The 16,579-nt window shown below is 34.7% G+C and overlaps 2 protein-coding genes and 1 pseudogene across 3 annotated transcripts; 1 reads left to right on the top strand and 2 right to left on the bottom strand.

The window, feature by feature from the left end:
- Positions 1 to 564: 564 nt before the first annotated feature.
- On the bottom strand, positions 565 to 1,408 carry LOC11443111 (WUSCHEL-related homeobox 1). Its single transcript, XM_003630393.3, has 2 exons — positions 1,174 to 1,408; positions 565 to 1,091 (listed from the first exon to the last, which is right to left on the bottom strand). The coding sequence occupies exons 1-2, from the start codon at positions 1,385 to 1,387 to the stop codon at positions 808 to 810; spliced, it is 498 nt and encodes a 165-aa protein (XP_003630441.1). The 5' UTR covers positions 1,388 to 1,408; the 3' UTR covers positions 565 to 807.
- A 4,807-nt stretch (positions 1,409 to 6,215) lies between these two features.
- Positions 6,216 to 7,341, bottom strand: LOC120577753 (F-box/FBD/LRR-repeat protein At1g13570-like; annotated as a pseudogene).
- Positions 7,342 to 9,879: 2,538 nt separating this feature from the next.
- On the top strand, positions 9,880 to 14,902 carry LOC11429154 (glutamyl-tRNA(Gln) amidotransferase subunit A). Of its 2 annotated transcripts, XM_039828948.1 has the most exons (13): positions 9,880 to 10,141; positions 10,281 to 10,328; positions 11,129 to 11,230; positions 11,302 to 11,526; positions 11,643 to 11,725; positions 11,828 to 11,928; positions 12,185 to 12,308; positions 12,395 to 12,549; positions 12,727 to 12,863; positions 12,960 to 13,130; positions 13,273 to 13,497; positions 14,136 to 14,369; positions 14,492 to 14,902. In XM_039828948.1, the coding sequence occupies exons 1-13, from the start codon at positions 9,983 to 9,985 to the stop codon at positions 14,630 to 14,632; spliced, it is 1,905 nt and encodes a 634-aa protein (XP_039684882.1). In that variant the 5' UTR covers positions 9,880 to 9,982; the 3' UTR covers positions 14,633 to 14,902. The 2 variants fall into 2 exon arrangements, with proteins under 2 accessions (XP_039684882.1, XP_003630443.2); XM_003630395.4 differs by lacking the exon at positions 10,281 to 10,328 and having other exon boundaries at positions 9,881 to 10,141.
- Positions 14,903 to 16,579: the final 1,677 nt, after the last annotated feature.

Raw genomic sequence — 16,579 nt, forward strand, 5'->3', positions numbered from 1 at the left:
CAACAGTTGGAAGTAATCAAATCATCTACATATGATAGTAAAAGAAAGAGAATATCTTATAAGCAATATAAAATAATAAAACAAATTGTAAAAATGAATAAACTAGACAAACTTACCTCTACCTCCCAAATAATTTTGGCAATACCGTCGATGTGCAATGATAAGACAACAAATGTATGTACGAGCATATGATATATGACTTTAGAACATGTATTGGTTGTGTCTTTGCCTATGATAGATAGACACGGATAATAGATTAATGTGATCTATTTAAATAAGTGGATTAAATAGATCACAGTAATCTATTAATCTATTATCTGTGTCTATCTATTTTATAAATAGAAAATAAATAAAAGATCATATGGAGAAAAGCCAAACCCTTCATCAATACAGAGTTAAAAAACTATTAAAGCCAACTATTCTCTAATACCTCTCAAAAAAAAAAAAACTATTCTCTAATATAACTATTTGGCTCCTCTGTTGATAAATTTGATTTGATTGTTTTTCATGATAGTTTAAAGATTTTCCGTAATTAAGGACATTTGAATTGATTTTAATATTTTTTGACTAAATTGGTAAGATAGTGGTAGTTTAGAGACCAAATGAAGGGTTTATTATGACAACTAGTCTAAATTGACAAAAAGGAGTACTGGCCTTAACGCGAATGGACCGGACCAGCAGCATCTGCCGGACGGAAGTGGTTATGGTGCATAAGGATTTCCTTATGCACCGTGCATAATTGCTTCTTACACCCCAATCCATTTTGTCATACACCCCCCTCCCATCAAACCAAACGAAAGCCCATTTTCATTTCTCTCCAAAACCAACCGAAAACAACACTCTCCAAAAGCCCATTTTCACTAAGAACATTTGACGGCGTCGTTTTTGCCTTTCTCTGGCTTTGTGATTCTGAAACCAATAGAAAACATTTTTGCCTTCAATTTTTCCAATTTTTCTAAGCTGGGCAGTGATTTGTTGGATTTGCTCAGCAGAAGGTGTTCTTGTTCCTCTTCTATACAATTCTTCCACTGCTGCAGATGGATTATTATTATTATTCAACTCTGATCTCTTGCTATGATCTCCTACTGATGCTATAAAACATCATCATGACACTTTTAGTTTACACATACATACATATGGTAAGTGTAAATAAGAAGAGAAAAGAGTATATACCTTGCTGCTGCAGATTGTGATGATATTGTGAAAATAAATCATTGCCACCATGAATGCGGTTTAAGGAAGGAGTTATAGTTGAAGTGTTGTTAGGAGAAGTAGTAGGGACTGGGATTGGGACTGGTCTTGACATGAGAGGCCTTAGTTTCCTTCCACATAATGGATAATCAGCCATGTTGAACTCACCACCTTCACTGTAACCCACCATCCACATGTTGTCAACTAGGCCTTTTCTCACTAAAAGGCTAATTATAAATAGTAGAACGAATGAAGTTACTTAGCTATAAACACTGTGTTATAAGTTTGTAATAATGATTTTATCGGAAATATTTTGATATGATCTAGTGGAAATCATTCATTTCACATTCTTTATTGTTACAAAACCATTAGACCATTAGTTTGGTTTCACATAGAACACTATCAAAACCATTAGACCATACTTATGGTTTCAGTAATATTTTTTACTTAAAACCATTTAAAAATAATGATTTTCATGTTATAAGTTTGTAATAATGATTTTATCGGGAATATTTTGATATGATGTAATGGAAATCATTCATTTCACATTCTTTATTGTTACAAAACCATTAGACCATTAGTTTGGTTTCACATAGAACAGTATCAAAACCATTAGACCATACTTATGGTTTCAGTAATATTTTTTACTTAAAACCATTTAAAAATAATGATTTTTATGTTATAAGTTTGTAATAATGATTTTATCGGGAATATTTTGATATGATCTAGTGGAAATCATTCATTTCACATTCTTTATTGTTACAAAACCATTAGACCATTAGTTTGGTTTCACATAGAACACTATCAAAACCATTAGACCATACTTATGGTTTCACATAGAACACTATCAAAACCATTACACCCTTATCTTGGTTTTACATACAAAACTATCAAAACCATTAAACCATACTTATGGTTTCACATAGAACACTATCAAAACCATTACACCATACTTATGGTTTCACATAGAACACTATCAAAACCATTAAACCATACTTATGGTTTCACATAGAACACTATCAAAATCATTAGACCATACTTATTTCTTACTATCAGAATTCAGAGCCATAAAAATCAAGCACAAGGCCACATTCCTTGGTAACATGTTTTGGATTATCTGATGAACTAATCTGTTTCTTGTCATGCCGACAAACACTGATCCATTTCACATGAACATTGTTATCATGGTTTTTGGGTGCCAAGCCATTAATTGGACTTGAACCTTTCGACCGTTGATATCTCTCTTTTTTCTTGGGAAGGGTAAAAGGAGAAAAACTCTTAAAAAGTTCTAGATTCGGGGGTCGTTTTCACTACGGGAAGGTGTTAGGCACCTGGAGCGATTATGGTATTCCATAAGAACCGTTCTCCTAAGTTTATTTCTACGCTTTAGTTTTATTGCTTATTTGTAAAAAGAAGGTATGATTAGTGAAGAATGGGGGTGAGAAGAAGTAGAATTTGATTTTTATTTCGGCTTGGAGGGGTTAAAGTCCCTTGCCTACGTACCGTTTTAAGGGATCAAAACCGATCGTAGTTCATTCTCAAAAAATAGTTTTTGTTTTTGTTGGTTGATTTTAAGTTTGAAAAGAGATTTTGAAGAATAGAGATGAGAGGCCTCGAGGGCATGAGATTTGAAAAAAAAGTGAGGTGGAGTTAGCTTTTTCAAAATGAAGTCCAAGTATAGTTAAAATTTATTAGAAATTTTATTTAAGAAAATAAAAGGGAAATAAGGAGTTTTGACTCCTATTTTATTTTCAAAAAGGTTTTCAAGCGAGGTTATTTGCATGTTTTGGGAAAAAGTTGGATTTTTCTCTAAGTGTTTAAACCTAAGCATTCATCTAAACATGCAATCCTAGCCATACATCTAGGGTGAGTGTGTGCGTGCCGGTGCGTCATAGTGTCCATAATCCATATTACAAAAATTACCTAAATACATTCTATGGCCCCTTTGCCAAGCTACAAACCAATGATAACAAATTACACCACCAAATGAATTAAAACTTGCAAAAATAAATGCTAGGCTAAAGGAAGTGAAGGGGGTGGTGGAATGCTATGAAAATGTATGACACATGAGATGAAATGGTTAGTAATCACAAAGCACAAAATAGTAGGAAATAAACAAAAAGAAATTGCATAGGAAAAGCAAAAGAAAGTTATAAAGTGGTAACAAACCTAAAAAATTTGATATGATACTTAAAGGTACTTGTAACCCATAATCCTCACATCATAGCAATTTTGAAAGAGATTTTGTTTCAAGCCATGACATGAAATTAATGGAGACACATGCAAGCAAAGTATCACACCAAATTCATAGAGAAATTTGACACTTTATTTCTTTAAAACGAACACTTGTTGCTTGTAAAACAAGAAATCCATAAAATCATATCCAAAAACAGCAAAAAGAAGCCATGTCCAGAGGCATATTCATCACAAGATAGGGTATCATTTATTCATAACACATACCAAAGTATCAAGAACAAAAAACATAGCAAAAAGTATACCAAAAGTGTAAAGATACATGGAGATTAGTTCATGCCATTTTACCATTTTTTTACATGCAAAAATACCATAGAAATACCAAAAATACATCAAGAAACAACTAGGATTTTTTAGGAATTTTTTGTGAAAAAGGTAAGCAAGCAACAGGTTCAGATAGCAAGAAAGGCAGTGCAAATAGCAAGAAGAAACTAAAAACGTAAAAGAAAACTTAAGCCCAAACCAAAACCCAATACAGACTGGGCCTGGATCATCCAAAGGCCTCAGAGGCGTTGGATTGATCCAGATTCAGATCTGACGGTTCAAAACACACAGCGCATGGCAACGTAGATCAAGCACATGGTAACAACGCATCACAACCATTCAAAAGAGAAAACCCTAGATCCTACGGTTCAAGATGAAAACGAAATAAACCGGACCGGTTCAAGCGTCTATATAAGGACGTGGACACCGGTCCAGTCCATTTCTTTCATCTCTTTCTCTCTCTAAGCTTCCCTCTCCTCTCGCCTCTCTCTAGAACCTCGCCGCCGGTGAGGATGAAGTGACGGCGGAGACCTTGAAGGTCCGCCGGAATCTTCATCTTCTCCGGCGAGCTCAAGCAGTTTCCGGTGAAAAATTTCCAGAACTTAAAGATTTTTACATCTTTTAATTCGTCCTTTAACCCTAAACACGAATCCAGCAATTATTTTCTCAAACACAGCTTGATACGATGTAGATCTGAAAATTTCATACGGTTTTGAAATTGATTTTCTTTGATCTTTTTTGAAAGAAAAGGTTTAGATCTTTACGGATCTACATCATTTCGTTGTTTACTACTTCCCTGGTGCTTGTTCTTGTTTTCCAAAACTTAGATCCTTATGGATCTAGGTTTCGTGTTTACGGTTATGGTTTTCTTTGAATTCTGGAAATTTTGATATGCTTGCTCGCGTGATTTTACAGGTTTAACTGTGATTATAAACTTTTCAAAAGAGGAAAATGAGTTTTACCTGAAGTTTTGGTTGAAACTTTTGATGGAGGAAAATCTTTGGAAATCTTGAATGTTCTTGATGATTTTTTGATCTTCTCTGGACCGAAAATAAATCGGTTTACCGGTTCTGTTTCTTCATCTTCTCCGATTCTTTCTCTACTTCTCTCTCTGTGATTACGTGCTTGAGCTTGCTTCTTAGATTTGCGTGAGGAAACCCTGTGATCAGTGCTTGAGCTTGCTTCAATGTGAGCTCGCACTTGGAATTACAGGAGAATTTTCAATCCAGTGATGAAGATTCACACGAATCTCTGAGGATTGATGCAAAAATCAATGAAATCGTGTATGAATTTTGGTTCTGGAAATTTTTAGGGTTCTTGTGTTCTTGATGAATTTGATGATTTTGATCTGTAACTGAAAGGAGAGAGATTGTGGTTTCTGTTTGTGATGTGGCGTGTAATTAATGGGTCTGTGTGGCACTGCACACCTTTTATAGCTTGACATGTGTGCTTCTGAACCAATGAGAAAGTGACACCTGGACCTGGGAAAAAAAAATGGCACGGCCTTGGCAAACTTGGCTTCTGGACCTTTCTGCAAAAATCAAGAATTTGGGGACTAAACTGCAAAATTAATCACAAAAAAAGGCTTGAAATGAAATTTAAAAAACAGTATGGACAAAATGCAATTTTGGGACCTCAATTGAGGGACCAAAATGCAATTAAAAATAAAATTGAGTAAAAACGTAATTTGACCAAAAGTAAAGCGAAACAAAAAATAAAACTGACAAAATGGACTAAAACGAACCAATGGCCTAAATGAGGTACTTCAAAGTAACCTCTCTATGCCAAAATTTTGTGTGAAATGACCAAAATGCCCCTAGGGCTAAAATTGACCTAAACAGATTCAAATTGACTTGACACTGACTCAGATGCAAGTTTGAAATGAATTTAACAAGGTTTACTGATGAAATGTAAAAAAAACAATCTGAAGAGACTCAGAGACAGTCACAAGGATGAAAATGGGTCCCACTGCGGGAAATGACCAAAATACCCTTCTGTATGACTTTTTGTAAATTTTGAAATAAACTGTAGAAAAAGCAATGTAATGATTCAGAGACACTCTTGAATGACTTACAAGACAAGTAAAGACATTTCGAAAGGTTTTATGCATGAAAAACATAGGTAAAATTGTGATTGAAAACACTGCGTGGCAGAGACAATTTGAACTGTGCAGTTGAAATTTAATAATTGGCAAAGTTTGAAATGAAATTGGGCCCAGTATTTTTAGGTCCAAAAATAGGGTATAACAAACATGATAAAGACCATAGATGGTATGGGCAAGTGGGCAATGGTTGATGGGCTAATAAGAAAAATGTGAACCAAGACAAAAAGAGAGTGTGTGGCCAAACTGGATGGAGTAATGGCGGTTCTATAAGCAACTAGGTGCATTGCTTCAGGCCACCAAGCACCATCACACTCTATTGTTAATCTTCTCTTACATGGTGTCTCAATGAGTAATCTTTTCTTTTTTATTTCTAAATAAAAAAGAAAAGCAGAGAAGCATAGGGTATTCATGGTCACCTCCATAACAAGTTCGACCAGGTTAGAAGCACTTTTGAGTACACTAACAATATGCAAAAGTTCTTCTCTTCGATCCAAATTCACGATATTTAATTTCAGATACTTTAAGCTTATCAGCTGTGATGGATGAATGATATCTGCATATAACATCTATGCATACAAACAACAAAGTTGTGAGATATATTCATACAACACTTCAAATGGAAATAACACAACTTTCAATGTAAATATTGGATTGGATCATGAATCAAATTAACTGACCTTGGAGTCTAATCCCACAGTAAGTCTCTGAATTTTTGGCAAAATATTATTCAAACCAGATATCCCATCCCGATAAACTATCAGTGTAAGATCAATTAGATTCTTTGCTTTCTCCAAACAAATTGACTTGATGGCATGATTACATTTACATTGTATGCGGAAGACCGTGAGAGTAGGAGCAGATAAATCAACACATTCATAACCAGAACATTGTACAGTGTAGAGCTCTTGAAGTAATGAGCAGCCAAAAATAAGACTCAAGTGGACCAAACTCAAATCTAATGCATTCTAAATGAAGGTGCAACAAACATTTAAAGCCACATAAATTAGGCGGAACTAAGAACTTAAATTTGCAAATTCAAACGTGAGTCAATTCTTGACAAGAGAAGAGATGAGATGGCATGCGATAGATATAATATCTATCGTTCACAAGCTGAATATTTTTAACACCTTTCCTTGACGAAAACATAACCCACCTAATGAGATATCCAGATTTGAAACCCAAAAAGTTAGAAGTGATGAAAAGTATAAACTTATATATCGGTCCATTGTGGAGGAAAAGAACTTCCGTGATAATTCTTGAAACATCAAGGGCTTCAAGATCCTTGTACTTGCAAAAAAAATCTTGACAAAACTCAAGTCGTGGGACTGTAATCCACATATACCTCCACTTTCTAGACAGAACACTAGTCCTCACTAGGTCTCGGGCGTTCAAGTGTTCTAGGATGCCATCGATGACATTACTTGGTAAGTCACTGATTCGATCAATGTGATCACCGCAATTGGCCTTCTTCGTGAACAGAGTCATCAGTGAACTACAAATTCAAGCAAAAGAGTAAATTGATCCTTTACATATCATATATCAGAAATTGATCCTTATCCATAAGAGAAGCTAAATTGATCCTAATATCAACAATTGAATCAAAAATTTGAATCACTACGAACAGAAACCATTAACAAAAATTCTTAATTTAAATCAAAAATTTAGCTTCTCATGGCACATTAACAAATCACTAAGAACAAAAACCATCATAAGAGAACAGAAGAGAAGCTAAATTAATCCTAATATCAACAATTGAATCAAAAATTTGAATCACTAAGAACAGAAACTATTAACAAAAATTCTTAATTTAAATCAAAAATTTAGCTTCTCATGGCACATTAACAAATCACTAAGAACAAAAACCATCATAAGAGAACAAAAGAGAAGCTAAATTGATCCTAATATCAACAATTGAATCAAAAATTTGAATCACTGAGAACAAAAATCATTAACAAATCAGAAATTTGAATCAAAACCTAAATCATATACATGATTACGAAATCCCGTCAGAGTGCGAGCAAGGAGTGAAATCCGTGCAAATTGCACAAGAAGATTGAGCACGTCGTCGTAAAATGGAAGAGGTGATCTCGCCGTCGCCGTGAATGGAAGAGATTGAGCACGTAATGGAAGAGGTAAAATGGAGTCAAATCACGTCGACGTGATCTCGCCGGTGAAACCACGTTGGAGCGGAGAGAAAGGGTGAGCACGTCGGAGCGGTGAGAAAGGGTTGCGGCGAGAAAGGGTGAGCACGTCGGAGCGGTGAGACCGTCGGAGCAGTGAAAGTGTGAGCTGAGAGTGTGTGCAATCAGATTGTGAAAGTGTGAGCTGAGAACCCTAGGATTATTACAAGATCCGATGGTTGTAAAGTCTTTATGCATGGTGCATAAGGAAATCCTTATGCACCATAACTTTTGCCCTGCCGGACATGTGCTGCAAATATTACCGAATTCAATGCATTTAATGGAGTGTATTGGATTAAGATTTTAAAATACTATTTTAATAAAAACAAGTCTTTGAGATTTTAAAAGAGTTTGTGAGATTGTATCGATTTTGTGAGATTTTAAAAGAATTTTTATGTAAAAGATTTTATACACTCAAGATTTTAATGGATTTATCACACTGACTTTTAAAGATTTTAAAATTTCAAAGGATTCAATGAATTTTAGGGGAAAAAGAACAAATTTACAACCGTGAATGATAAAATTAGTAAAAAAATAAAGTCTAGCGTTTGGAAAGAAAAAAAAAAACAATAGAAAATTCTTTTACTATTGACTTTAAAATTTTAAAGATTTTAAGAATTTTTAAAAGACTTTTTAAAATCAAGATTCTATAATTTGGATTTTAATTCAAAGACTTTTAAGATTTTAAAGGACTTTATTGATTTATAAAACATGAAATGACTCTGTATTTTTATCTAATCCATTGAACAAATTTTCAAACTACTGTTCATAAATTTTTTAGTTTCTATCTCTTATTCCAGTTGGCATTCTTCAATGGATTACAATAATCCTTGTTGTCGTTGCCTCAGCTAGCTTTGTTGCTTTGAACCTAAGGTCTTTTATAGGAAATAATCTTGCAGTGGCCATAATTGCAGCAATTTATCTCGAGCCACCATTATCAATACCACACACCAATGGCTAGTTATATGTTGTTTGTGTTTTATTGTTAGATGGATGCAAAGAGTTAACAACGTAATGTGAATTGTGATCGACCAATATTTGGGAAGGTGAAGTGCAAAGATTGATGGAATGTTTGAGTTCTCTTAAAAAAAAAAAAATCAGATATTGCATTTCTGCAGAGAATCTACACGACAGAGGTTCGACGTCACAAATCACCACAATATTTTGTATCTAGCATGCCAATGAAGGAAATGTCTTTTCAAAAGTATATAGTATGTATCTTCTAAAAAAAATCTCAAAGTCTATGTGTGGGGAGACAGAAAAGTCTCAAGGCCAAGTGTGAGATTGTTAGTAGGTATATTTTATACTAAAAAGTTAAAATCCATTACTCATAACAAGAATAGAAATAAACAATTTTTAAGTTGTGCAAAATCTAAATTGAATACCACTGAATTTTATTGAACTCATTAAAAAATCTTGAAAATCCTAATTAAATACCACATGAATGTTTTACATTCCTTAAAAATTTTGATTGAATACACAAACTTTTTTAAAACAAAAAAGTCTTTTAAAATTCTTTGAAATCTCCATCCAATACACCCCTAAGAAACGAAGAAACAAGCACCTACCGATCAATGAATCAATAACATTTTTTTTTAAGGAGAAATACTTAATGTTAATTAATAATTTAAATATAATACTCCCTCCGTCCCTTAATAAATGACCTAGTTGACTCTGACACACATACCAATGCATATGTTTTATCTTTGATATCTTCAATTCTCTACTAAAAAAAATTATAAAAATTTAATATTTTAAAAATACTCATCGAGACGAATTCAACAACATCTTACATGATATTATTTATATTTGTGAATTAATATAAAAGTATGGTCAAAGTATGTCAAGTCAATAATGTATATTGTCAACTGAGTCATTTACTAAGGGACGGAGGGAATAGTATATTGTAGTTGACTGAATCAGAAAGCAAAGAAGAACTCCGAGGTTCAATTCTGAGCTCTGAACTTGACGAGAGCGGTCAGAAGAAAGCATGTTGAAGAACAACAAGTGTCATCTAAATACAGTTTCTGAACCGACACGTGGCAGCGGTGGTGGCACTTACAAATTTCACTTTTCTCTCATTTGTAGCTATCTTCTCTTCTTCGTTGTTCCCCTTCTCGCATGTCCTTCCTCGTCGCACTCAATCATGGTAATTCTATTTTTCTGCTTTCTCACTCTTTGCAACCAACTCTGTTTTTTTCTGTCCACAAATGAATTAATTGTAAGATAAGAAAAACTAGTACAGTACAATGTTTTTTTTTACCACACCCCTGACAAATGTATAACAGGTTAGACTCATAAAAAGAATATGGAAAATATTCTGCTGCAAATTGCAGGTTAGTTAGTGGATTTTATTACCGAAGAATTGTCCACTTGTTTGAGTGAATCACCAAAGCCAAAGGCTATTGTCATTTCATCTATTAATAAAAAATATCAGCAGTTAGTACTCAAGCCTATGTTAGATTTGGATATGGTAAATGTTTGTAACTAATTCAATAACAGAGGTTTAATTTAATTTTAATGTGATGTGAGGAACTGTAGTGTTGGTTTGGTGCCCCAAGTTCAAGAGTAACAGTCAGTTTAGATTGACTTATTTGAGTTTATTCAGCGTGTTGAAGAGTTTTACATTCGACAAAAAATGACATGAACATGTGTTTATAAGTGGGGGCAATCTTCACTTCACAAGTCGGTTTTGTGGGCTTCTGTCAGGCCAAACCACGATTTCTAAGACACTGACATGCACTTGCGAAATTGTTTGGTGGAATTTGTGAAAACCACTTATAACACGTTCATAACATGTTTTCACCTTATTTTCGTAAGCTCTCCAAGATAGCTGATGTAAACAACTTATAGCTATACAAAATGAATTTTACTTTATTTATCTTTTCTTATACATAAGCACTTATTTCATAAGCTCTTCAAGATAGCTTATGAAAACATCTTATAGCTATATGAAATGAAATTTAAATTTATTTTATATTTTGTTATATTACACATAAGTGCATATCATGATAAATGCTTATGATATTAGCTACAAATCAAGTTGTTTAGCCAAACATGGCTCAAGTGTTGTAAGCATGCCTATATAGCTTGTTATTTTCGTAATGTACTTTTTTTTCTATTTGTTATCAATCAGGGAAGTATGAAGCAAAATCAATTTTCAGATAAGGAATGTAGTGTTCCCTGCCTAAGATGTTCATTAGGTTTACTTGATGCCAACTTCTTCAAAGATGATCAGGTAATTTCGATTTTGATGACTTGGAGTTGTTACAGTTGATGCTTGGTGGTGACTAATTATTTTCCTCTTAGATTGATGAGATTGCTAAGGGTGTAAATGAGTTAAATGTTCCAATTATAAAAGCCAATAGAGACCTTGTAGCTTCTAAGAATGGAGGGCTGCAATATCCATCACCTTTAGTTTTCAGTGCTGATTGGGACTATAAACCAGTTCACTGTGCAACCAAAAGGTTCATATATCCTTCTATTTCGGAGATACGGAGACCAGAATCTGAAGAAGATATTGCTTTTTTGACTGTAAGTGATCTATATTGCTGACAGAAAAATTGATTTTGATTGCATCTGATGTAATTGTTTTATCATGTGGTACTATTTCATGATTGGTTTATTTTTCCCTATTTGTTTTTAACCAGGTTCTTGAGTTAGGTGAACTCATCAAAACTAAACAAATTACTTCACAGGAGCTTACACAATTATTCTTGCGGAGATTGAAAAAGTAGTATCGGAATGTTAATGCGCTAGCAATTTTTGAAATATTTACCATGTGTGTGTTGAAACTTACATCTTAATTAACTTTATCTCCTGGAGTGAACACCAGGTACAATCCTATTCTTGAAGCTGTAGTAACTTATACAGAAGAACTGGCAAGCAAGCAAGCAAAAGAAGCCGATGAATTGCTTAGCCAAGGAGTCTATCTAGGTTGTTATTCTTTCCTAGAGTGTAAAGTTATGAACTTTTATGCCTCCTGTACAAGATGAACTAGAAATTATTAGGTCTGTCTATCTATCTGATATCTTATGACTGATATCAGTCTTTTAAACAGTACTTTTGCGGAATAATATGTTTCTAAGATTAGAAAGCTGCCGCAACTTTCTGCATCCTTTTGGGATGTACTGTATATGCTATGAAGTATTGAAAAGTTTTGTTTTAAAATAAATCTTGGTTTTCATTGAAGGGCCTCTTCATGGGATTCCTTATGGATTGAAGGACATAATATCAGTGCCAGAATACAAAACAACATGGGGATCAAAGTCATTTAAAAATCAAGTTATTGACATGGAAGCTTGGATCTATAAAAGGCGAGATCCATGACAAAAAAAATCTACAATCAGAAATTATGTTTTTGACCAATTCTTTTATATATATTTGATATGTTGTTCAACAGGTTGAAATCTGCAGGGGCTGTTCTTGTTGCAAAGCTTGTTTCTGGATCATTGGCGTATGATGATGTCTGGTTTGGTGGCAGAACCAGGAACCCATGGAATATTGAGGAATTTTCTACGGGTTCCTCTGCTGGCCCTGCAGCAAGTACCTCAGCGGGTACTCTTCAATTACCCTTCCTAAACTCTTGCACTTTTGTTTCTGTCTTTTAGAGGCCCTTTCTGTTATATGGTTTGTTTTACGATTTACTGGTCAGATGTGCCTAAAATTTTGTTTGTTTCCTTTATTTGTGAGGCATGCGTGTCTTCGATTGTTTGATTTTGTTTATTGTGATAGGTATGGTTCCATTTGCAATTGGTTCAGAAACAGCTGGATCCATAACTTACCCTGCAGCTCGATGTGGCGTTACTGCATTGCGTCCAACTTTTGGTACTGTTGGTCGAACCGGTATAATGAGCATATCAGAAAGCTTGGTAAAACTTAAAATTACCACGTTCTGCCTTAGGTATAATTTAAAATTGTATGTTGAATGTTAAACTGACATGTAAGTTGTGTAACCTTTATACTAGGATAAGCTTGGCCCTTTCTGTAGATCCGCAACTGATTGTGCTGTTGTTCTGGATATTGTTCGGGGAAGAGATCCTGAAGACCCCTCATCAAAAGATATCCCCATTGATGACCCGTTCCTGGTTGACATTACTAAGTTGACTGTTGGATATCTTGACGATGCCGAGATGGAGGTTTGTCGGCTGACTAATTTTATTGTAAAGACATGTTCAAGTTTTGACATCAAATATTGCCTAATTCCATATAGTCATTTCCATTTCCTTAATGTTGTTAGGATAATACATGAAAAAGTTTTTATTTGCCATGACAACCCAGGTTGTTGATGTTCTTGCGTCAATGGGTGTCAAGATGGTTCCTTTCAAACTGAATTACACAGTTGATTCTGTTCAAGGTATATTAAATTTCACAATGGATGTTGATATGCTGGCTCACTTTGATCAGTGGCAGCGATCAGGGGAGGATAATGTGTATGAAGCCCAAGATCAGTGGCCCACTGAACTACGCCGTGCTCGCTTAGTTCCAGCAGTGGACTATATACAGGTCTTTTATTTTGTTCCCTTAAATAGTTAAAAACCATGTCATCTTTTTTTATAGTAAGAATTTGCTGCATTGTAGTGATAGAACTACATGAGATTTTAGGAGAACAATGATCTCTGACTTTGAACCCGTATACTGTCAGAGTTTAGAGACAGAAAGAATAGAAGAAATTTATGTAGCAGTGACTCCTCAGATTAATGTGTCCTGTGTCGGACATTGACACGTATGATTACATTCAATCACTTTTATTTTATCAATTATTGCCAGTCTCGATGTTAGTGTCTTTGTTTCTATCTGTGCTTCATAGGAAGCAACGTTCTCCAAGATAGCAGCCTGTCTGTTCGTATGCGAGGTAATGGTTGGGAACATGCATGCAGAGAAATCAGCTTTTCTTTCCGCAAAAAGAATAAAACACCATATTCTGAGGAGTCAAGTGCTTTTCAAACTTGAGAAACTGAATCTCATGACAATTGTCATATTAATTTTGATGGCTGTAGTTCTTTGTTTTTATGTTGCTAAGTTTGGCCCTTGCAGAAAGATCAGGTTTTGTTTGAACTGCATATATCAATAGTTGAACGCCGTTAGTTTATTTCATCTTTAGCTTCAATAATTAGCATTCAGATTTAAATTATTGCATGCAGGCACAACGAGCACGGGGAAGGCTAATCAAAGAAATAAGAGAGTCTTTTACCGTGGATGCATTCATTGGAAATGCAACTGACTGGGAGAAAGTATGCATAGGCAATCTTGTTGGTTTACCAGTCATAGTAGTGCCAACAGGATTTACTAATATCTCTGATCCACCATCTGGTGGCAGCAGAAGAAGAACCACCATCACCACCGGCATTTATGCTCCCCCTAACCGTGATCACATTGTAAGTTTGTGTGCAATCTGTGTTTAATATCCTTCTAAATTTTTACTAGGATAATCATGAATCAATGACTTGATTCTCTGCTTATCATTTGATATCAAAGCTTATTTCCCGTTTATCTGCAGGCTCTGGCGTTGGCAATGGCTTATCAAGCAGTCACTAATCACCACATACAGCGGCCGCCTATTAATGATCTTGGTCCGAATGATAAGATACGGGATGATGCATCTATAGTTGCTTACCCTCCCAGGGTTTTTGGTCCTTGAGCAACTGGGTGCAACGGCTTCAGCATCAGCACTGAGTTTTACTTGTAAAAACGTTGTGTACCTCTACTACCAATTACAGTTAGGAGCACTAGTAATTTGGTGTGTACGCTCATTTTAGAGTTAAAAAAGGGTAGATCAAAGCATGGACCACTATGATAGGTGAACCATGATGAACCACAAGTTATAGGCTTTTTTTTTTTTTTGAGAGCAAGTTATAGGTTTATAGCCATTAGATTGATCTGTACATATAGTAATCTTTATTTTTTTCAACATCTTTTTCCTTATGATTATGTTATAAGTATAATTTTAGGATAATGCGTTTAAATTAATCAATGAAAGTTGCATCTATGAGTTTTGTATGAAGCTCAGTGGCGATTTCTCACTCAGACAAGCAAGGATTCGAGAGTCATGTTGCAACACTAGGTACAACTCTCCAAGTTTGCATGCTGACTTTTGTAACAACATTTTGACAACTGCTTTTATAGTGGTTCAGTAGTTTAATGAGTGAATCATCAACTTCGTCTTTGAATTTTTACGGGTCGGCCAACTTCGTCCCTCAATTATGCGAAATATCAATTTAATCCCTGAATTTGTTAAATGTCAATCAAGTTAGTCCTTCAGTTCAAACGGAGCGTTAACGGGGCTGTCGTGGCCGTTAACCTCTCACATGTCAGACGCCACGTAGGCAGGGACTAATTTGGCCGATAATGATCTAAATTTTCAAGGACTAAGTTGATTGAATTTCAGGAAATTGCTCTTCTTCCCCAACGGTTCTCTTCCTTCTCCAACGACTATTTCTTCCCCAAATATATAAAATTGGAACCCTAATTTTACAATGTGTAATCTACACCCCAAAATCTCCAAATTTTCTTCCAATAATTAAGGGTCACGTTCTTCCCCAAATCAAAAAATTGCAAACCCTAATTTTTTTTAATTGAATCTGAAAACCAAAATCTGCAAAATTCATTCAAGCAAAACTGTTGAAATTGAATCTAAAATGATGGGAGGTGGTCATATGGGCAAAAAGAGCTATCAAAGTCAAGCTTCATCTTCATCCTCCATGTTTAATGGTGATGTGAGAGTGCTTGAATGTTGTGTGGGTTGATGAAGCTGAAGAACTAGGTTACTTTAAAAACAATGGAATTTGTGCTGCTCATGGAAGAAAGACAAGAATGATGGAGAAGGTTCAGTCCATGCTTAAGGCTAAGGAAAGTGGCAATGACGAGGTTTGGAGGGCAAGGTTGATGGAAAGTGAGCTTAGGGTGATTAAGTTTATGATAGTTATAATATGCTTGTTTGAGTTTTGCAACATGCTAATGTATATTTCTAAGGTTGTGTAGAGTTGTAATGATTTTACCATGAAAAGAGGTTGAAGATGAATGAAATGTTGCATATCTGTTATAATTTTACCATCAGATTAGTCCCTGAATTATTTGTGTTACTATTAATCGATCCCTGAATTATTTTAAAAACCATAAAAAAAGTCCCTAAATTATATTAACAGAAATCAAGTTGATCCTTGAGGCATAAATTTGCAGAACAACATAAAAAAGGCAGTAGATACTAATCAAAATAGTAATAAGTCATAACTAAATGATAAAAACATGAAAACGAAAATCATAAAAACGGAAAAAATATGGGCGAAAACGAACAGAGAAAAAGGAGAAGAAGATGAACAAAGTTACCTTCAAAACAAACGAAATCTTCCTTCAAAAATGCAATCTTGATCGCCGGAGAGGATGATGATCTTGGAGAAGTGAAAATGGAGGGAAGAAGAACAGACAGAGACTTAGTTGATGTGTTCTGTATGAAATATGAGGATGTATGGTAATGGCAAACATAGGGGTAAAAAAGGAATTGCAGAAAAATGAAGTTAAAAAAGTGAAAATTGAAATTTTCGTATTTTCCATCAATTTAGTCCCTGTACACGTGGTTTTCTTTTTCCCA

This window comes from Medicago truncatula, chromosome 8 (genome assembly GCF_003473485.1).
Source record: "Medicago truncatula cultivar Jemalong A17 chromosome 8, MtrunA17r5.0-ANR, whole genome shotgun sequence".
Lineage (NCBI taxonomy): Eukaryota > Viridiplantae > Streptophyta > Magnoliopsida > Fabales > Fabaceae > Medicago > Medicago truncatula.